This window comes from Apostichopus japonicus, chromosome 10 (genome assembly GCF_037975245.1).
Source record: "Apostichopus japonicus isolate 1M-3 chromosome 10, ASM3797524v1, whole genome shotgun sequence".
Lineage (NCBI taxonomy): Eukaryota > Metazoa > Echinodermata > Holothuroidea > Aspidochirotida > Stichopodidae > Apostichopus > Apostichopus japonicus.
The window spans coordinates 6,211,800-6,235,255 of record NC_092570.1 but is presented as its reverse complement, the minus strand read 5'-3'; the positions used below and the strand labels follow the sequence as shown (position 1 = coordinate 6,235,255).

Below are 23,456 nucleotides of genomic sequence, written 5' to 3'. Positions count from 1 at the left end.
AAATGCGGGAAGCAGCTTCCAGTATATCTCTGTGGTCACTACTGTGTGTACGTCGCACTGATCTGTACAGATCAGTAGTATGCGTCTGAATATTGCTACTCGATGTAAGTTGTATACGAAATTTCACGGTGAGTTGCAGTCCTAACGTCAGCCTAACAAAGGGCTCACAGTTCATTGTGTGTATTTGATTTTCTCATGTATTTGCAGTTATCTTTAATTTGTAACTTTGTAAGGTCTGACTTAGGTTCCTTTGATGAGTAGCATCACTTTTTAATTTTAGTATAGGTGAAAACCTACAACGTAATACTTCCAGTTCAGACTCAAATATGCCCCTAGACTCGTTTCACAACGCTATATCCATTATGGCCTAAACGTATAGGGGCCTACACAGGCTACAGTAAGACTGGTCTTACAATATTTTTTAATAGGCATAACATTAACCTTATGCTATGTGCATGTGAAGGTCATAGATGAAGTTATTTTAAGTAGCTACAGTGTATGGCTGTGCAAACTTACTGTGAGCACAGCTGGACTGTATACTGTTTTATTTCATGGTGAGTTGCAGCAATATATATATATATAAGTACGTCAGCCCAATTAAGGTCTCACAGAACTTTAACTGTGTCAGTGTGTTTGATATTCTCATGTAGGACTCTTTATTGTCAGCTTTTAACTTAATTAAGCCTTAACCTTTTAGTATAGGGGGAAACAGACATAACATACACTTCAAGATCAGAGTTTCACTTTACAACAATAATTTAAAGTTATCCATACATATAGCCTAGGCATACAGGAGCCTACATTAAAGGAATAGTTCAGGTGTCATAAATGTTTATCTTATATGAAAGAGGACCATAAAAGAAACCCAACAGTGAAGAAATTATTCAAATATCTTTTTCCTTTTAGGAGATATTCAAGTATATAATGTTTATCTGATTGTGTAGAAACGGCTGAAATCAGACTAGCTGTGACGTCATATCCTCACATTCCTGAACAGTCTTTGTTATTTTATTAAAATATTTTGTAAGATTTTATGACCTACAACCAAAAGACAACGTCAGGAGATCTCATATGTGTCAAGGGAAGTATTTGAAGAATGTTTGATTATATATATTTTTTTTAGATTTGTGGAAAAAAATGTAATTATTTTTAATGAAATATATTGACACATGTTAAGGAAGAGAGGATGTGACATCACACCCTCACAGTTAGTCTTTCTACACCAGTCATTTGCAAAGAAATTGTGAAATTTTCAAAGTGTGATATCTCCTTAACAGAGAATGCTATCATATGGTAGTTTCTTCACTTTTCTGTTTGTCTTTTTAAGCTCTTTCATACTAGATAGACATGTCAGACACCTGAACCAATCCTTTAAGACTGTTCAAACTTGCAACTGATAGCCGTTTGTTTAGGTTGGACTTTTTCGTCTACTTCTGCCACCTCAGAGAGTTGTGGAAACAAACAACAACCTGTTTATTCCCAAGAAGTACCAATGAAGGCTTGCACTGTAACATACTAAAATTACATAACAGTATAGTTCATTAGCTGGATTAATTTTTGAGTACAAGACCCCTTTTGTTTTTGATAGAGGTGTGAATAGCCATGTACAGTAGACTGACCTGTGTTTATCATGCCATTGTGGTTATACTAACAAGCAGAAGTCCAGTGCATTGAAGTCATCGAAACCACAATGCATTTTTCGTATCAGTCGTAACGCACATGTTATCTGATAGGCTGGTCGATGGGGGATATGGTACAGTAGCTTATCAAACAAGTTGTTTCCACAATTTGGAATCTCGTGACTACAACTGACCTTTGACCTCAATAAAATCTTGTACTGAACATGTACCAACTACATACCTGTACTTAATATGATATTCGTCCAACCTTCCCTTTTTGAGTTATCATGTTTACAAGGTTTTACACAATTTGACCTCTAGTGACCCCAAGTGGACTTGGACCTCCACAAAAAAAACTATAGGGATCTTGAACTCAATGTGGTACTCCTTCACATGAAATGCGAGATTGATCCAAGCTTTCCTTTTTGAGATATCATGTTTATAAGGCTTACATAATTTGACCCCTAAAGACATTTGACCTCCACAAAAAAACTATCGGCTTTTGCTCCTAAATGTGGTTCTCCTACTCACGAAATATGAGATAGGTCCAAGCTTACCTCCTTGAGATATCGTGTTTACAAATTATTCGCTATTTTGCCCCTGTTGACTACAAATGACCATTAACCTCCCCACAGAACAAAAGGGTTCTTCTACTCAATATGGTACTGATATACACCAAATGTTAGATTGGTCTAAGCTTCCCTACTTGAGGTATCGTGTCAGGCACAACACACACACGCTACGCCTTCATGAATGCATAGCATACGATTATCATCAGACAAATTTGCCGTCTTTCCGAGAATGAGCTTTTCTAAAGACCTTTTCAAGAACTGGAAGGATACTAATCGGCTTGCGATTTTGAATGAGATTCGGCTTTGGAAGAAGAACAGTGGTAGCCCTTTTTCAAGGAGGTGGAAAAGTTTGATTGCAATTCCGGTAAAGCTAGTAGGGAACTGTTTAAGCATATTAACTCTGTCATGTCCAGGAGAGAAGAGGTTTTGTTGTGTGTGAGTATATATGTGTTATAGCTAGTGCTAGATTCCATTCAGTCGTTAAGAACTTAAGAGTAATGGGTGCGGTAATTTCGTTTTCTTGAATAGTAATGTCATTAAAATTGGTAAATTGGGAATGAATAACACCGGGTTGAAGTATATCAAGTAGTTTTTACGAAACCCTTGTCGTAGTTTGGACCTGTGGGGATGTCAAAAGTTGTTAGCGAAAGACTTCACAAGGAGGTCAAGTTGGTCAGACGAGCTAACGATGTTATTATCTGTATACTGTTAATGAGATATAGCTGGTTTTTGTGACAAACAAGGCTCGTCTTATGATTAGATTGTTAACTTTCTTCTTAAAAATATAGTGATCTTTTCGCCGACGATTTGGCTACAAGTTGGCTTTAATTCAATTGTTTCTGCTGATGGATGCGCCTTAATTAATTTCTTAACTTTTTTATTCTAGTCTTAAGCTTTTAGTCTCTTTTCGTGCAGTTTACTGAGTTACTCTCTCCTTAGCTTTCTCCTGCCTTTGATAAGTATCAGAATATGATTTGTCAAAGACAATTCTTATCGTTGGCTTTCCTGAGGCGGCAGTTGAGGAAACTTACCAACTGCACAGGAAAGAGTAGCAATGGCGTCCAGTTTGTCGGTTGTTGTCGAAAACAATTCTTATACTTAGGTGAGCGGTAGTAATAGTTAGTCGCACAAATCGGTCTAAGTGAGAAAGTAATTGAGTTAATGCGGTGGTCACTATAGCTTGTATTGTCAATAAGTTGGAGGTTACTTCCTAAGTAGCTAGAGAGTTATTGGTAATAATATACCCGTAGTCTATAAGTCCTTGTCTAGCGTTCCTAGTGTCTGTCCTGGTCGTAGTGTCAGTGTTGATAATACGAAAGTCATTTAGGTTAATAATGTTAAGAAGCATGTTTACTGTAGGTCGAATTGTCGGTACACCCAAAGTTAATATGGTACCCGGAATGAGTATAACGTTTTTATCTTTACACTTGGTGGGCTTATGGAGAGTAGCGCAAGGAGGATTGTAGTAAGAGGTGATAAAGTCACATTATGTGGCTTACAATGAATAATATTTGTAAGAAGTTGTTGAGTTTGGTTTTCAGGGCCTGTATACTTTTAAATAGTATCTATATTGTTATTTATAGCAATAAGGGCTCCTCTGTGCATGCTGATGTCTTTTCTGAACATTGTAAGAACTGGGATTACAAGGGTGTCTGGAATTGTCTGGCAATATAGTTTCCTGGAGCAGAGCGAGATAATACTTTTTAAGAAAAAGTCGCCCAAGAACGAAAACCAAACTACCAAACGACTGATCCGCTCTCAGCCCCAGTTCCCTTGCATCGGGACTGTGACTGTGTGATCATCGTCGTGTGTGCATCACCATTCCCCTCGAAAGGGAACAGGTACTACACATCATCTTAGCCAAAAGGCCGAGAAGCGAGATACTGTAATACGTGGACTGCGGGTGAATATTGACTTTTAAGATAAAGAATTTTACCAATATACCTAATCATTATAACGAGATAGCTTCAAAGAAAAGAGGATCAGTTGTCTTTGTTGAGCCGGGAATGGCTGATAAGTGAAGTACTGTTTACAATAGCATTGAATAGAAAGCCATGGGTGAATGAAAGGGAAAGAACCCGAAATCAGGGGACAAAGAGCCAGTGAGGGAGAGATTTCTAATGAATGGGATTTAAGTACTAAGGAATGGGAGGACATTTTGGTTTTCTTTATTTGGGAAGTGTGTGGTTTCGACTTGGTATTTTAGGAGGAGATCTTCAAATAATGGATCATTCTTAAGGCTGTTTTTGTATAGGTAAATGTTAAATTCTACAAGGAGGTTAAAAATAGGGCTTGTGTTTCCAGCATAAGGTTCCGACATAGGAAGGGATTTTTAGTTCAAAGCGAGAAGTTGTTTAGAAGTTGTTTGTTGGAATTAGAGATGATAATTAAGCAGGTAGATGCTCCCGTATAGGATGAGGATGGGCTTTATTTTGGGTTTTTAAGATACGGATAATAGTATTTAGAGGGAAGTTCAAGTTATATTTGTGTGAGAGGATCTGAAGGAATTTTAGTTGAGGCCAACGGCGCCCTGCAATTCTAGCACAATGGAGTACAACCGTAAGTATATCATCCCCCGCAGGACCTCTCGCGAGGTCGATCAAACTTTGTAAACTTAAACTTCTTATTACCAGATAGCTTCAACCTGGATTAAAGGTACAGTATCTCATTCAATTGTTATCCTTAACCCCTTTAATCAATTGCTTAAAAGGTTCTCATGAACAGCTGCCATTTATTTTCTTTCCCTGGGAAGTCAAGCCTATTATAGTCCGTCACAATCCGTAACAGGTATTATCGATTTTAGTTTTTACAGAATCTTTCAAGCAAGTACATTATCCAGTAAGTACAGTAGTTGAAGGATTGAAGGAAAACGCGAAATGTAAGGATCAGAAGCTTCACAGCCTTGCATTATAGTGAATAAAGTATTTTAAGGGATAATGAAATTGATGAATAGAGCTTGTGAAACGCACCATTTTTAGTTTAAAATTTCGCAGATTTAATTGCATTCATGCATGGTAATCTGTCATTCATGAACTACAGGCTTTCTAGTCACTTCGCCCAACAACCATTTCGCCCAACTGCCATTCGCCCAACCAGCCTGGTCATTTCGCCCAACCAGCCTGGTCATTTCGCCCAACCAGCATGGTCATTTCGCCCAACCATCATAGTCATTTCGCCCAACCAGCATGGTCATTTCGCCCAACCAGCATGGTCATTTCGCCCAACCTTATTTTTACTAATATTCAGTCAGAATAATATTACTTTTTCTATTCCACTAGTTCAATTTGATTTATTTTGGGTTAGGTTACTTCGCAATAGGTAAATAAAAAAGTGAGGTCCGCTCGATATCGATCGGAGTCTGAGCAGTTATTTCGGGTATAATGGGAGGATTACACTACTTTAGGCGTTTACGCATGCAATGGAAGTTATCTTATTATACAAAAACAGGGGAATCGGTCTTCATAAAAACCTATCAAACCTAACCCCTAAAACACTGATCCATCCTACTGACTAACAATTCCCGAACGTTTCCTTATTAAGTTGAAGAAAAAAATATATAAAACCCGTCCGTAATATTGATTTATTATATTTAATCAATGTAACCACTTTATCAATGTAACCACATATGTAATCACATAAGTAATCAATTTAACCACGACTTCATGTTTCCTTAATACTCGGTTCGTATCCCGTAACGTTAACAATTCCCGAACGTTTACTATATCAAACCTAACCCCTAAAACTCTGATCCATCCTCAAGATTCCTTAATATTCGGTTCGTATCCTGTAACGTTAACAATTCCCGAACGTTTCCTTTTGAAATATCATATTTAATCAAGGTTGGGCGAAATGACCAGACTGGTTGGGCGAAATGACCAGGCTGGTTGGGCGAAATGACCAGGCTGGTTGGGCGAAATGACCAGGCTGGTTGGGCGAAATGACCAGGCTGGTTGGGCGAAATGGTAAGGTTGGGCGAAATGGCAGTTGGGCGAAATGGTTGTTGGGCGAAGTGTCCTGCTTCCAACTACAGCAACAACTGCTATTGTTTGATAATCTTTAAAACTTGCAAGGATGATATAATTCAGCTGTGGCTAGTTATAAGTTGATGTTTAGTGGCTAGTTGTAAGGTTAAGTTAGTGACTTCCATTTATTAAAATTATTTTAAAAAAAACAATTGTGAAGATTGAAGCTCAACTTATCCTTGTGTGAAGTATATTTCTGGTCCCAGATGTGGGAGATATACTGTACTGTATCTAAAACTACAATAATGACTTGAGCCAATTTAAATTGTTACTTTTCAAGACTAACTGAACACCATAGCGGTTTGAAAACATTTTGCATTCAGTAACCAGTATTTGGTTTACGTTCATCAACAAGGTATCTCTACGCTGTAACACGTATCCGACCACGCCCTATACAGTCAAAGCCTATAGGGCTTTCAGCGGGAAGGCGTAACCGAGAAGTTACGGCTCTGCCTTTAACGTTTGATGACAAAATACCATGAGACATTCAAGATACAGTATAACAGACACATAAATGTTTAATTTGTATCGCATTGAAGCTGGACGGTCCGACAAAACTTCCACGATTAAGACTTAATTTGGCCTAGATATACAAGAATGATTAAGTACGTCATCATCTATACTTACGGCGACTGTCATTCTCTACTACGTTCTAGCTGCGTATTTGTTTTTGTGATGCTTTACGGTACATAAAATTCCTAGCCATCCTATTCACTCAGTATTTATCCTGTATCGCTGCTATAGGTGCCAGTTTGTAGTGTCTGTCTCCTAACTTTAACCCGCAAGCCTTTCGTCAACTTATGTTCTGGGCCCAGTTAGTTGTTAATATTCCTTCATGAATTGCAATGTAACAATCAATTAGTGACACGGATTGAACAAACCTCATCACTTCATAAAATCATGATCATACGCCCGCTAAATCATAAATTGATATTTTGAAGTAGATGGTTGGAGTCGGGGTATTTTGGTCACTCAGAGGCACATAAGAGGAACATAATTTACGTAAGTTGCTTCACCCGGACGATTAATTTGATTGAACATATTGCTTCAATTAATGAAATAGTGTTTTTTCTTGTACATCCAAACTGTCGACTGATGATTTCAGCATGCACAGAGCAGTCCTTATTGCTATAAATAACAATATAAATACCATTTTATAGTATACAGGCCCTGAATACCAAAATCAACAACTTCTTAAAAAAATATTATTCATTGTAAGCCACATAATGTGACTATCACCTCTTAGTACAATCCAAAGTCTCCATGAACTCATCAAGTGTAAAGATAAAAACGTTATACTCATTCCGGGTACCATATCAACTTTGGGTGTACCGACAATTCGACCTACGGTAAACATGCTTCTTAACATAACATACACTTTTGAAATATCATATTTAATCATGGAGATAAAAAACAGATGATTTAATCAAGGTTGGGCGAAATGACCATGCTGGTTGGGCGAAATGACCAGGCTGGTTGGGCGAAATGACCAGGCTGGTTGGGCGAAATGACAGTTGGGCGAAATGTTGTTGGGCGAAGTGACTAGAAAGCTTTCAGATGTATATCGCCGTTTTATCGATCATTCGTAGCCTTAATTGTCGATAATCGGATCTTACGTGCAGGTTCATTTCATCTTTATCTTGTCTTACATACAAACAGGTGTAACACGTGGGCAACCTCATTGCGGGCGACCTTTAGGCTAACTAGTCCTCTTTTCTTTCAAATTTGAAACCGGCTTAGCCTTCAACAGTTAGGCAATGTTTACGTTGGAATGCTAATTGGGCAAATGTAGCCCATTGATCTATGTGAGCCTTATTCATTATAGCTGAGATATAGGGTTGTGCACTGTTATTTGCTAACTATGAAGACATGTACCTCAAGTTTAATCCAATGCTTGCTTCCGTTTTATTCCAGATAATAAGAAAGATATGGAAACTCCAAATCTCTCGACCATCATCGACAGAGGTGAGCATGTGAATGATGGAGGCACATCCAAGAGTTCATGTAATACTGAAGTCGTCCCAAGAAACGATTTGTGGTACAAATGTGACCACTGTTTCCAAGCATTTACTTCTGTCGAAAAACTGGGGACACACGTTGCAAGATATTGTTTCATGATTCATCTCTTCGATCAGAACGGATTTCTTCGAGTCTTCAACACTGTCCAAAAAGAATCCGACTTAAACTCAAGCCCATCGCAAGCCAAACCTTTGACTGCATGCAAAGATAAAAGTGTAACTTCCATGGAGAGAATATCCATCAATGCAGTTGAGAAGAAAACCCAGAATACTGGCAACCAGGAAAACATAAACAACAAAGGGAAGCAAAGAGGGGTATGCCCTATATGTAAAAAGAGTTTTGGACATAATTTGTTGTCAAGGCACATGCGTATTCACACAGGAGATATGCCGTACGTTTGTACAAAGTGCAGTCTTTCATTTTCCCAGAGCTGTTCCTTGACCAGGCATCTCCTTACCCACAAGAAGGGCGAAGTATTACTCGATTGTAAAAAGTGTGATAATAGGTACAGGACACAGCGAGATTTGAATCGGCATCTAAAATTACACGAAATAACAGGAGCATATGCTGTAGAGTCTTTGTTGAAATGCAAGGTGTGCTCTTCGGAATACAGAACAAAACGTGGTCTTCGTGAACACGAAAAGACGCACCCGGAGCTTCAAAATGTAGACAGCAAAGGTGGTGATCTCAAAGACTCAGTAACCTCTGGTACGGATGAAGAAGATGAAAATATTGCAGAAATTACGAAAGAGCAAAAAAGGTGGACAACAAAACGGCTGCCTACTCGACTTTGTAAGAAAAAGAAAAATTCAGCTAAATCTTACAAGAAAACCTCAGGGCAAGAGGAATCGGAAGGAGAAGGTGACAGTGACCCTGAATGGAAGATTGACAAAGCAAAGTCACCATGTGACAATACTGAATGGAAACAAAAATCTGCAGGTGGTAAACCTCCTGCAGGAGCCTCTTCCGAAGAAAAGAAGCAACTTGATTCAGTTTCTCTGAAATCCACCAATGAAAACAGTTCCAGCATTGTATCGGCAAGTAACGACTCTAAACACGTAAGTATGTTTAGAGCACTAATTGTAACTGAACCTAAGAAAGTCGACATTTTAAGTACTCAAAACAATTTCTTACATAGTCAAAAATATGATAAAGCCTCTTCGTTGTCTGAGCAAAGACATGGTAGTATCGACAACGATTTAAAATTGATTCACCAAAATTACAACAGTTCTCCGGCTGATGAACAAATGGACCTAGAAGAACAAGACAAATTAAGTCACCCAACAGAGACAAGTTCGACGTCGGTGAACAAGGATATTTCGAACTATCGAAAACCTGAATTAAGTTTAAGCGAGGCACACAAAGGCAAACACACCTATAAAGCTAGTTCTCCTCTAACCCAATCTGAGAAAGTGATATCCCTCGATGATTCAAGTACAGAGAAGGATAATGATACTCCGTCCGGTACTGAGCAAACTACTGCCAACAATGATGTGAACATTTTCGATCCACATGCTACAGATCCATCATCTGATGCCCACCATGAATGTGAAAATCTCGATAAGTGTAATCATGTTAAGAAATACTCAATTGGAGAAAATAAACAACATTGTGTCCTTTCAAGTGAGAAATCCATCTTAAGAAAAGAACTTACAACGGAATTCAATGATATAAGGCGTGTACCCAACGTTTTAACCATTCCACCTGCCCAACAACCACTCCAACATACTCCGAAAGCAATTTCATCAATGCAAGCAGACACTGGGGCACCTTCTTTTGGAGCAATGGTACCGAATTTTACATTAATAAATTTGCCAGTACTCGTAGTAACCAATCCGAACCCTGTTCAAATGCAACATCCCTTGCAAGAAATTGCATTGAACAGCCTACAGGGAAATATTTGGAAGGCGCCTTTCGTTCATTCGATGAACAGGATCCCTCCTCCCGTTGTCTCGCAACTCCTTAATCGCCAAAAGCAAACTACTGGAATAGGGGCGAGTACAATGCTGCAGCATCAACCTAAACAAAATTTATTGACATGGGAAAACAGTTCTCAGTTGACCACAGATAACAAACTTGCTGTTGCTGCGCAGGTGAATAGACCAACTGTCTTGTGCGGAAAGTGTAATGGTTCCTACCCGAGAAGTCTTCATGCTTACCGTATGCACATGCGTACACATCATCCCTCTGACACATTATCAGAAGGGCATCAAGGTAACACTACGCAACGTAAACAAGCATTACAATCAAAATCGTGTGAACCGCCTGAAGCTGAAGACTCGGAGCCATCATTAGAAGGACATCCAGTCAAAGCTAGGAAACATAAGCAGGCATTACAATTACAATCACGTAAACAGGCTAAATTTGGAGACTCGCAGTCATCATTAGAAGGACATCAAGTCAAAACTAGGAAACTTAAACAGGCATCATTAGAAGAATATCAAGGTTACACTTCGAAACGTAAACAAGCAATACAATCAAAATTGTGTGAACCGCCTAGAGTTGAAGACTCAGAGTCATCATTAGAAGGACATCCAGTCAAATCTAGGAAAAGTAAGCAAGCATTGCAATTACAATCACGTAGACAGCCTACAGTTGAAGACTCGGATTCATCATCAGAAGGACATCCAGGTAACACTACGAAACATAAACAAGCATTACAATCAAAGTCGTGTGAACCACCTGAAGTTGAAGACTCGGAGCCATCATTTGAAAGACATAAAGTCAGAGCTAGGAAACGAAAGCAAGCATTTCAATTACAATCACGTAAACATGCTAAAGTTGAAGACTCAGATTCATCATCAGAAGGACATCAAGTCAGAGCTAGGAAACGTAAACAAGCCTTAAAATTACAATCACGTAAACAGGCTACAGTTGAAGACTTGGAGTTATCATTAAAAGGACATCAAGACTCTGAGTCATCATTAGAAGGACATCAGGTCAGAGCTAGGAAACGTAAGCAGGCATTAAAATTAAAATCACGTAAACAGTCTAAAGTTGAAGACTCGGAGTCATCATTAGAAGGACATCAAGTCAAAACTTGGAAACGTAAACAGGCATTACAATTACAATCACGTAAATTGGCTAAAGTTGAAACCTCAGAGTCAGACACAGCGTCAGAGTCAGACACCGATTTAACTTCAGAACCAAGCACAGATGCAGAATCAATATGCATCGATTCGGATTCGGATTCTTCATTTATGGATGAACATGTTACAGCATCTCCGCGGACAGAGCAATGCACAGAAAAAGGTCGAGATGAGTGTAATGCAGTATCACGTCAAAGATTAACTAGATCTACAGTATCGAAATTGAAGGGTTTAAAATCTACAGTTGACTATCGCGAAAAGCACGAGGAACATGAGGATGACATATTGTCCGACGTATCGTCTGAGGACCTCGGTGAAAAGGTTGGAGAAAAACAAGATTTTGTTCGAAAAGTCATGACAGGATCCGTGGAATATTGCGGAGAGAAGGGAATGCAAGAAAATGTCTCGAACGAGACGGAAGTGATCGCACATATGAAGATGAAGGTAGCAAGGGTTCGGCTTGTCAAATTAAAGTTACAAGACAATGTCGACCATGGAACCTGCTTTATCAAACAGGAGCGTGAGGGAATCAGTACAGAATATAATCAATCTGAAAGGTGCGAACTTTCACCAACAACTCCAGAGACCACTTTTGTTGCAACTTCCTATCAGAGTATCAGAGTTAAACAAGAGATGATGGATTTTCAAAGTGAAATTAAAGACGCTGTTTGTCATATAAAAACAAATTTATCTGGTGCAGATACTAGACTTCAGCGACATGGCATCAATTCTAGTAACACCGAGTTTACCTTAAAGTCAAATTCCAAATCTAAAGAGTTACCATCTTCAATCAAATCTGAACCAGTGGATCATGAGCAAGACAGTTGTAACCATGCAAGTGCTGAATTACCAACGCTGGTGATGACTTCCCGAAACAGGTGTGAAGGACAAGAAAGTCACTCCACAATTCCAGGTCCTGCAATAACTTCCCGAGTTAGTATAAAGAATGAACAAGTTACTGTTCAAGAGTTGGCAGGTCGTTCACTTGTAAGATATCCTTGTGTTTTACCGTCTGATTGTAATATAGTCGATAGTGACACAAATTGTGTTGCAATAAATGTAGAATCGGAAACAGAAGTAATGGATAATAATCGAAACGCTGTTGTCGTAACAGCCAAGCGTGATGTCACAAGCCAACCTTCGCCTGAGCCTGTGGACGAGTATGACCTAATGAATGATAAAGAAAACGACACCTCAAGTAATGACGACATGAAAACGGAGGTTATTGTTAATAATACAAGCCAAGACGCTGGAACGAACCACTCTAATAGCGTCAACTTAGCCTTACCTTTAATCAAACCTGATGGTCTAACAGGAGAAGCACTTTCTTCTTTTACTCATAATCCCAACATTGTCATTAAAACGGAACCTCTTGAAATATCCACTGTAGATGTGAGCAAGCATTCTGTAGATCATCCACAGAGCATTGAGAACATTTCACCTTGCGTACCGCTTATTGACCATGTCAGGGGATCAGTTGGGAATGCTGCAACCTGGAATGACATTGGCAGTGAAGCGACAATCACTAAAGTAAAGCGGGAGCCTCTACGTGAGGAAGAACCAAATGATTCAAGTTGTAGTTATTACACCCATCCTTGCAGTACCACCGAACTGAATCCATCTGGGGCATTATCTGAGAGAATGTTTCTTCCTAAATATGAACCAATTTCCGATGATGATGAGTGCCAGATGAACAACCAGACCAAACCATCGATAGGTAGCTCGGATTCCGCAGTACTCGATCATACAAGTGGACATTCCAATGTCTGTCGCTTGATCCCCAATATTGTTAGTGTCGCTCAGGGTACTAAAACACCATATTTACCTCCCGTTGAACAAAACAGTACTTTTACTCCAAATTATCAAACCGAAATGGGATTGCAAAGTCTACATAGCCATGGATTGTCAATGTCTCCCAGTTTGGCCGAAATTGGTATTGCGGACCCGTCGGGCTTTTCAAAAAGCAGTGGTTATAATGGTGCAGTTGGAGCGCTTAGATACAATCCCAGTATTGAGAATAACGTACTCTACGAGCAGCTTTTACCTATTCATCGTTCTAACCATTCTGGAAATAGTTTGGATCTTGTCCCAGCTCATCCACAAAATCATATCGATGCCAATATCAACATTCCTTCCAACGTCAGTAACCGCCCAGCTGAGTCTAGATTATGCACTACAAAAGTGGGATCCGTTCATGGGTTACCCGCTGAACGTTTTCAGACATTTTACAATTCTGTGGGGGATTCATACGTTGGTTCATTGGCAGAAAGCTCAGGCTTGCAACAAATGTTTATTGGGCGCCCAGCTGGATATCAGGTTCAACCATCAAATAGCAACCCCTATGGCTTTCATCCCAACATTGCAAACCATGTTTCAAATTTCGAAAATTGTGAGCGTAATGTGGGTTACTTTGCAAGTAGAAATCAGACCATGAACTACCAGAGTGGTGTCAAGTGGCCACTGCATATTCAATGATCATAACCATTCGCATAAATGTGTGCTTTTGGGTGATACTAATGCATCCAAAACTAAGCATTAAAACGTCTTTCATCTTAGCACATTCCTCCAAGAGTAAGCCTATCACTGAAACGGGTCATGATAATTCCTGACCATTTTTCATCAAGGATACCGTAAACATATCAGCATTGTACAATCTGATCAAATTATATTATGAAATGATATGTTTTAAAGTCTCATTTGTACGAAAAGAAAATTGTTAGTAGTCACGATTTCTGTTGAAAATACTGTAATCATTATTATAGCACTGAGTCTATCTGACGAAGATTGCGTTGTATCAACACTTCCCTGCAAAAATCCATTTACCTTGCCATGTAGGAGGATTTCATTAGAACATTCTCCAGCTGTTAGATCTATACCTTAATCGTCTTCTTTAAAATGTTATATTAGTGGTTACAGTGTTCAATCTTGTCGTTTACAAACATTATCTCTAATGGCCACGTGGCAGTAAACAACATTCGTTCTATTTAAGAGTACGCCAAACCTACATTAAAATGGCACCTCAGAGAGAAAATTCACTGGTCTTTATTTTGGGTATACGCGAATAATCGTTAATACTTTGCCAAAATTGTACCAGTTTACTAACATTCCGATGCATTCATGTGTATAGGCAAAGAGTTTTATGTTATTATGATGCCAGTGTGAATTAAAATACAGCTGATTGAGCTTTATGACCAACCGAACTTTATACCTGTCAGATGCAACTTTGAGATGCAACTTTCTAAAAATATACCCATTCTCTGATCTTGTAATGGGATGAGTATAGTGTAGTTGTCACGTGCATATCGATTGTAACATTATTTAGTATTTTTAGTATCGGTTTGTAAGATAACTTATTGTGTGTGTTATTTACAACCATTTAAGTTTACATACTAAATAACAGTATACAGAATTGATGTAATTTTTGTTTTTATTCAAATTAATCGAATGAAAATGGTTGTTGTGTAGGTGTCAATGCTTATAAAAAGAAATGTTTTCTTCATATTATATTGCATTTGATTCCTTTGATGAAATCAGCTGTCACAGAACTGTAAGTTTTGACATTTCTCTCATAACATTAATTTCAACAGTGTATAACTATAATGGCATTACAATAAATCATCATTAGTGAAATGCAGCAATTCTAAGATAACGAAGGTGCGCTGTGAAATTATTTGCTGAGAAGCAGGGATGACAATGTAACGGAACATAAATACCAACACACGCACATGCATGATATGTACTGTTACATGTCATTTATCAGTTATGCCTTTCGTGTAGGCCTGCAAATTAAAAGTTATACCTTTCAACTGTTTGAGATGTTAATGGGGTGGCGTGGGTTGGGATAATTTCGTTACGTTACAACACATTTTTTATTTCAAATACGAATTTAATGAGGATTTATTCTAATCAATTCTTCCTGCTGATTAGTGCCCTCTTTAAAGAGCTTGGCCGTGCGCACATGTTGTCGACTCATGAAATTCAGGGTTTACATTTTGTTTGTTTATTATAGATTCCATGTCGCAGCAATGATTATGTAATGTTTATGTATTTATGTGATGTCGTACTTTCACAAAATTATGGCAATTCGAATTTCAGGAAAGCGGCAGGTGTTAAGCATCAATGGCTTAATTTCTTGAATAGATTTTTATTCAAATTATATTATTTATGTTATATGTGGTTTATTATGTACAATTGAAGATTTATTGAATACATATTTAAAAAGGAAGGATAACATTGGATTTGTAATATTTTTTATTTTATTTTATAAAGTCAATTCAACTTTCTTTCACTACTAAAATAAAATCTAGCGACTTGGCCGCCTCTTTCTTGAAAGCATGAAACGAAATGCCGCCTCAGTTACTACATAGCAGAACATTGTTTTTACATCAAATTATATGTACTAATGTGTATTACAACTCGACTACTAAGTTGACTTTTGAATGGTTTGTTATAACCAAGTGTTATTTGCAAAACTGGGTTTCCCCTGGGTGATATGGTTTGCCTAGTGGAGTCAAAATTACAATTTTCTGCTTTTAGAAATTAACAGTAGGCAATCTTCTCATATTTATTTTCTGTAATTAGGCAGCCCCCCCCCCCCCTTCTTTATCTCACAAATGAGATGGTCCATCTCCATCAGCAACAAATTAATATTTAGAATTTGCCACTACTTTCATATGTCTGTTTAATTCAATTTTATTAATGTCCTCTTACATTAATTACCCCATCATCTCCTTCCCTTTGTCTATAGGATATATTTCATCTCATTACACCCTCCCCTTCTTCATCTCACAAATGAGATGGTCCATCTCCATCAGCAACAAATTAATATCTAGAATTTGCCACAACTGTCATGTCTGTTTCATTCCATTTTACCTTTAATGTCCTCTTACATCAATTACTCCATAATCTCCTTCCCTTTGTCCATAGGATATATTTCATCTCATTACAACCAATTATGTTATTTTTAGTGATTTACTTATTTGAATGAAAATTTGAATTTTGTTTTACTTTTGCTTGCTTGTCAACAGTGAAGACATACCATATACTACAAACTGTGTTAACAGAGACATCAAGGAATGACAGACAGAACGCTCTGTAAAGGAAACAACTGTGTTATAGAAATCATGTACAGTGGATACAGAATAGAATGATAAAAATGAACTTTCAAAGTCAAAACAAAGAACCATTGCCAAATAAAAAGAAAGAAATAAACCTATGAGGCATGTTGGCTAACATGTTACAAACAAAACATTCTGAATGAAATGGAAGTTACAAATTCTAACATGAACCCTGTCTCTTTGTAATGGTTATACTATGTACATCAAGGTGAATATGGAAAATACCAAGGTGATATTAATAATCATCATACTTTCTTTTTCTTTGAAATCTCAAGCTAAATATATAAATTTACTTCATGTGTCACCCTCCATTACAACCTCAACCCCCCCCCCCCCCCCAACAAACTCATCCACAATAACCGAGTTTCTAATGTCAGTGCAGGACTTTAAGGATATCAGTACTTTATAGGCTGCAAATGTGCAAGACTGTCATTGGCTCCTACTTGGGATAGACCGTATGGCACCGACCAAAGTATTCTACCCATCCCCCCCCCCCTCCCCAACTATCTCACAAGCAGAGGGAAAAGTCTGCTTTTGAAAAAGTAAACAGCCCAACAGCTGGTATTTGTCCCCATAACAAAACATTTCTTCCATGGATAAAACTTTTACCTCAATTTCTCTTTTCTCAGAAAACTCAAATAAAACAATTTTTATTAAAACATGAATCACATATCATGTGTGTCCAAATTTTGTGTATCTACTGGATTATAGTATACATGTAGGGAAATGAATGCAATGTATATCACAACTGTTCTTTCCTTTCCCTGTTATTTCAGTAAAAGTTTGCAAAAGGTTCACACACAGAAATCGTTCTCAACCCTCCCTGCCCACCCCCACCAAAGTATTTCATCACTTTTTGTTTCTTCATAGAACCTTCAAACTGTGCATATGTTTTCAATATGATCCCAAATCATACTATTCATACATACCTAGCACAGCTGATGGGTTACATTACAAATGGAAGAAAAGTCACAAATTAACCAAAACATCTCTTGTTTCCCTGTTAAGTACCAAAAACAAAATTAATCATTGTCCACTACATTAGTGACTGATTCCACGTCGTAAGTCCACAACATTTTATCTTTCTATCATCTTTTCGGGATATTTTGGTGAAACAACTGCATCCTCCCAGTTCACTTAAGGCAATTTTTAGTCTTCGGTAAGGAAGGTAGTGCCACCATCTGGGGAAGCCCTCTTCTGTTGATGGCGTCTTAGCTTTACCTGGAAGAAGAACAACAGCAATTTCATAAATTTTTATCATCCATTTCCATCTGTACCCGATTTTCATCTCCCTATTTTAAAAGAAAAAACTTGACTTGTTAGTTCCATGAAATTGCAAGTTGTTACTCTAATTTTATATCAGACTACACTTTCATAACGTAATTTACCTACTAATAATATATTGTTGAGTAGGGGACTCTCACATATTTTTCTTCAACCGACTCTATCCACAACAGATTGCCCAAAAAAAATGTTAATAGATTGCAATTATCTACACAACTGCATTTTTTTTTTTTTTATGATTTTCTAACACGTATTTTGTTGGAGATGTCGGTTTGTAGTTCATTTGTTACTATTCAATGTTTCTTTAGCTGTATATTAAGGGGAATGTGATGTAGAATGAACCAGCGTATGATTATTTATTGCGGGTCAGGCTACTTTGGCGGGGTTTGTTTGCACGTGGTTCTGGACAGTATAGGCTGTGCACTCGTTCTTAGTTATGACCTGATGCTGGTCGAAAGATCTGTCTTTGTTGCTGTTATTTGCCTACACCCTACCTTCTACTTGTATACACTTGGTGATCAGTTTGACCTAAAAGCAGTGGCGGACTGGCCACACAGGCATTTGGCCTGGGGAGCCTGTTAAAAATTACAGCCCATTTTCACAGTAATTAATAGAATACAGACAGGCTGTATAGAAATATATTTAAAAAAATAATTTTTGGGTCATTTTTAAAGGATTATTGTAACCTACAAAATTGAGAAATATAGCACCAGTTTGCTTCTAGGCATTCCTTAACTTCAAAAAAAATCTCAATGGCAAGGGGCACCCCCTCCCCTTAGACTAAGGTGACCGTATTTTCCTGACTAGAATCGGGGACATTTATTGCGTGACTGATATGGGGGAGGGGTCTAAGGGGAGGGGGTGTCCCCCTCCCCTTTGGAAAATTTTCAAGTGCCTAAGGTGCTTAGATGTAAAATGGTGATACTTAGAACCTTTTATTAAATCAATTTTAGTTTCAAAAATGTAGCTTTTTTAAGATGAAATTCACTCACTTTACGTGGTTCTTTGAGAGCTTGTGAGTTGCTCATGCTCACACTATAAGTGTCGTTTGTCACCGTAGTTGCCAATTATACGGTCAAAAGAGTGCTAGGCTAGATCGATCTAGCATATTTTTAACAGTTTTTCCACTTTACACTGCCCCACCTGTTCCGTTCGGCGCCTGCACACTTGACAAAATTTTGTTTTACAATTATTTTACTAATAATGTGGGATATTTTCAAAATTCCTGAACATTTTCGGGGACGCTTGTTCATCGGGGACAGCACACTGTAATCAGGGACTGTCCCCACGAAAATCGGGGACTTCTGGTCACCTTACCTTAGACCCCTCCCAGGACAGTGATCACTATGTAAGTAGCATATCAATGAATAATGGGCCAGTCTAGGTGGAAAATGCCCGGGCCCGTTTTAAGATCCAGTCTGCCACTGCCTAAAAGTTATGGGTTTTCTGGGTTTGACTGATCTTTCTTCCCATGTTGTGAAGGTCACTCTAGGCTAGGGACTTCTTGGCAATGTCATGTACGGATGCCCATTAGTGACAGAAGTTTGAACGCCTATGTTAAGTATCACAAGATTTCAGTTGGGTTGTCTTATTACTGTTGGGCCAAGACAAAACAAAACATTGGTGGTCAGAGAAGATTATTGCCAAATGTTTTCCCTGATAATGCAGATACTGAACTACCTCATCCCCAGACCTCCATCCATATACCCTTAAAGTTCTTTTACTGACTAAGTTTGGAACAATCTTCTATGTCAAAATAAAGATAAGCCATCAACTTTTCTATTTATTCAAATATTTAGTTTGAACCAACCTGAAGTTGTAGTTTGTTGGTAAAGAACATCTGCTTCCAACCCATGTCCAATGCCAGTGATGTCATTTCCTCTGTCACAGTATCACAATGATGATGAAATATCTGTTCCCATAATGCTTCAGCACTACATATCTATAAGACAACAATTAAGAAAGAGAGAGATTACGAGACACACTAATAACTGTGGCAATCCTATATGGCTATCCTGTATAGCCTATATGGCTATCCTGTATATATACTATATGGCTATTCTGTGGCTATCCTAAGCATACAAGTACATGATCATTACATGTTAGCTTTTAAAAAGTCAACTTTTAACACACTAAAAGAAATTGCTGAAAGTTCTCAAATGAGCATTCTTAGATGGTATTATCATTTACCTTCTTCCTTCAAGTTGAGTTATGTAAATTTCATAACTAATTTGATCTTTCAAGAGGAGAAATAAAAATTGAATGCTTCTTGAAACTTCTTCTTGAAGTTTTTATACATGTCCACATTACTTGATTTTGTAGCATATTTAGGCATAATACCTATGAACTTTAATGCTAGGCTGTACTTACTAACACGTTTGAGCACATTATACATTTACAATACATTAATTTAATTTTACACAAAATGTAGCATTTAATGGCCGCTTTCATGTCACAAGAGAGTTTTGTATTGCAAATTTGTGTGACTTGTAAACATCCATACCAGCACTTAGCCTAAGCCTCCAGCACTGTACAATGGGTCTATATTCTAGCGTAATTTGCGTCGTGAGCGGAGCAAATGTTATTATACTAATGTAAATTAACAATTGATTGCAATGTTTTGAGGGAACAGGAGGTCAGAGGGGGGGGGGGGGGGGGTGTAAGGCTGATGAAAAATGCATTACAATTTAAGTTATATTGATGTGATAAAAATGAAATGCAAGCACTTTCAAATAACCAACTGAAAATTTGAAGGGCACACAAGTGCTTAATCTTACCTCGTACATAAATTTACAAGTCTGAGAGAGGTGGGCAACATCTTCCAGTTCTAAGAATGAGGTCAGATATATCAGAAGTGGCTTTGACATTCGCATCAGATAATCCACCTGTCCTTTACACAACCGTTTGGCATATTCAAGTGTGTTTTCACCAAATATCCTACCAATGTCAACTGAAAAAGAAGAAAAATTTGTCGGCAGTCAAAAGTCCAGCCCAGGTTATAATTCAGTGATTAAAATCTTTGCCGAGCACTTTGATACCCGATATATTCTTTTCTTAAGCTGACCAGGCAGAGTGGAAATGAATTGGAATCACTTAAATCTTACATTGCAATCTCTCATCGTGCTCAAAGTCCTCCAAGGGAGCCTTCAGTTCTGATGGCATCAGTCTCTTGTAATCATTTCTTAGAGTTATTCTCCATGTCCTCCATATTGTCTGAATGAAAAAATAAAATGTCATATTGAACTATTTGGTATTTAACCAAAGTGAACAGTATTTAGTACTTGCTTACGTGATATTATGAATAGATCATCACTGAAGCAGACGAAAGTCTTAAATGTTACAAAAACAAAAAGAATTGAAAAGAGCAAAGAAATTTATGTTTAAAACAGGATTCAAACCAATGACCTCTGAGTTGTAACTCAACTGTCATGGGTTCAAAACCTGTTCTTACCATCAATTTCATTGCTCTTTACAATTGTCTAAACCTTCCCAGTCAGTTGGCAGTTATACAGTTTACTTATATAAATTTCATAAAACAAAAGTAGAAAATTTGTCCAAGGGTAAGCTTATGCAGAATTTGAGTCTTGATGTAGGTCCAAGCAAAAAAGACAAATTTGAGTATTAGTAAGATAAATATATATATTCCTGTTTTCAATATACTCAGCTTTAACAATTTTATACTTAATCTCTGGAATGCAGCCCATAAGGCTAATTATTAATGATGACGATTTTTTAGCGACAAGTCAAAAACTTCACTTGCAAGCAACAGAAAGTTAACTTTTCAGAGCACGGCACACGGTTTGGGGCAAGTCTTCAATGCCTTTAAACTTTGGCCGTGGCTATTCTTACGACTAGTCGTAACAATTATTTATAAACTATTCTTACGACAAGGGTAAATTCAAGCGCAGTAGGCCTAAAGTAAATAAAGCAACTGCGCATGTAGTAGGGGTAACCCTAAACATAACCCTAAACCTCAATCCTAACCCTTACCCTAGCCCTAACCAGAAATTATTGTTACTCCTCGTCATAAAAATAGTACGCCTGGTCATGAAAATAGCGTATGCGTAGTCGGAAATTATTCTTACAACTAGTCGTAAGAATAGCCACTTTGTTAAACTTTTAAAGGATATTTTTTGTCAGACTGACATTGTAATATTGACAAATTTAAAGAACGACACATCTTCCTAACAAGTGTAACTGTGTATTTAAACAGGCTATGAAAGGCGTGGTATTCTCTATTTGAACCAATGTTTTGGCAATTTTTACTTTTGCATCGCTAATCCATATTCCTAACAACGATAGCCACGGTAATCCCGACTAGGCCTAGCTACTGACACTGTAGGCCTATGTTAGTCCTACGTACCGTTACACTACAGGATATTAAACTGTTACAGTTGTTAGGCTATGGAATTTAACTCTTAAAGAAAATGTAATGTTTGCTTTGTCAGTGCAACAACATTTAGTACATCATAGAGGCAGTGAAGATATTAACCTCGTTAGGAGTGACAATAAACTGTACAAAATCCTTGGATGGCGGCGGTGCCTGTCCTTGAACATCTAACAAGATTCTGTCTTTTGGTAGCAAGGACGCCATATTCGTAGTTAAGCCACTTCACTTGCCACAAGTCGTTTACATACATACATTCATACATAGTATTACGTAATTACGACGTGCTATAGCTCAGTGTGTTTCTTCTTTGTTTTTGTTTTTTCACCCATTTCTCTTTATTACTACTTGATAATTGCTTTCTTGTATTGCAAAGACTGTGTGTAAATATATTCACAGTGCATTTGTATATTGATAACTGAATGTCATTGTAATGCCCATCTCAAAGGAGTGGATGAGTATACTTCTAATCGGGTGGTGGGGTTGGAACTTGCAGAAAATGGGAAGACTTTCAGATTATTCATGTTCTCTCGTTGAATGAACTGAGAACAAAGGACAAACAAAGTTTCATGTGTCACTAGTATATTAGTAAATTTATAGTTGGATTATAGCTTATGGGGGAGGCTTCAGATAGGGTAGGGCGGGGGTAGGCCTATTGATCAGCTCTTTGTAAACAATCATACTCTCTAGATTGATTACCATTTAACCGTGTTATTTCAACATGGAAAACGAATTTGAAATATTTTGTGCCGCCAACCCCGCCCCCCCCCCCACCCGCTTCCACCCCAACCACACAAAACCAACGAATAATTTATATACTTATATACCCATTCCAGGAGAGAGAACAATCGTACCAATGAAGCTAATACTATATCCTTGTTCTACAATCTTGTAGTTGTCGGAAGCACAAACCGGCCTTTACGTAAAAATTATAAATTTGCTCTGAAATTTCTTAGGGATGCGGCACCCACCCACCCCCCTTTCCTCGGGGGAAATTGTCCCCACCCCATCCACCTTTTCGACACTCCTGCATGATCTCAAGTGTTCAATTGCAATATTAACATGTCCAAGGGCGTAGGAACCGGGGGGGCTGGGGGGCGCCAGCCCCCCCCCCAGTGAAAAATGTGGAGGGGCGGAAGTATCATTCCGCCCCCCCCCCCCCCCGCTTCGCAGGTCAGAAAACCCCTTTTTCATTTCCAAATGAGAAAAAAAATCTCATTTGGAGCACCAAATTGCATCTAAGGCCTGGTGAAAATACAAAATTAAGTTTACAAAATGGAGTGGGTGTTGAAGTGTGCTATATTGCACCAAATTGCATCTGAGGCTACCTGGAAATGCAAAAAATTC

At 38.1% G+C, this 23,456-nt stretch overlaps 2 protein-coding genes across 4 annotated transcripts; one reads left to right on the top strand and one right to left on the bottom strand.

Moving 5' to 3' along the window:
• Positions 1-21: 21 nt before the first annotated feature.
• On the top strand, positions 22-15,556 carry LOC139974940 (uncharacterized). 3 transcript variants are annotated; one of them, XM_071982494.1, is made up of 2 exons: positions 22-128; positions 8,128-15,556. In XM_071982494.1, the coding sequence occupies exons 1-2, from the start codon at positions 80-82 to the stop codon at positions 13,794-13,796; spliced, it is 5,718 nt and encodes a 1,905-aa protein (XP_071838595.1). In that variant the 5' UTR covers positions 22-79; the 3' UTR covers positions 13,797-15,556. The 3 variants fall into 3 exon arrangements, with proteins under 3 accessions (XP_071838595.1, XP_071838597.1, XP_071838596.1); XM_071982496.1 differs by lacking the exon at positions 22-128 and adding an exon at positions 2,489-2,626; XM_071982495.1 differs by lacking the exon at positions 22-128 and adding an exon at positions 4,533-4,750.
• Positions 15,557-16,416: 860 nt separating this feature from the next.
• On the bottom strand, positions 16,417-22,373 carry LOC139974941 (F-box only protein 36-like). The gene is made up of 5 exons (XM_071982498.1): positions 22,215-22,373; positions 20,827-20,935; positions 20,500-20,672; positions 19,533-19,664; positions 16,417-17,659 (listed from the first exon to the last, which is right to left on the bottom strand). The coding sequence occupies exons 1-5, from the start codon at positions 22,314-22,316 to the stop codon at positions 17,588-17,590; spliced, it is 588 nt and encodes a 195-aa protein (XP_071838599.1). The 5' UTR covers positions 22,317-22,373; the 3' UTR covers positions 16,417-17,587.
• Positions 22,374-23,456: the final 1,083 nt, after the last annotated feature.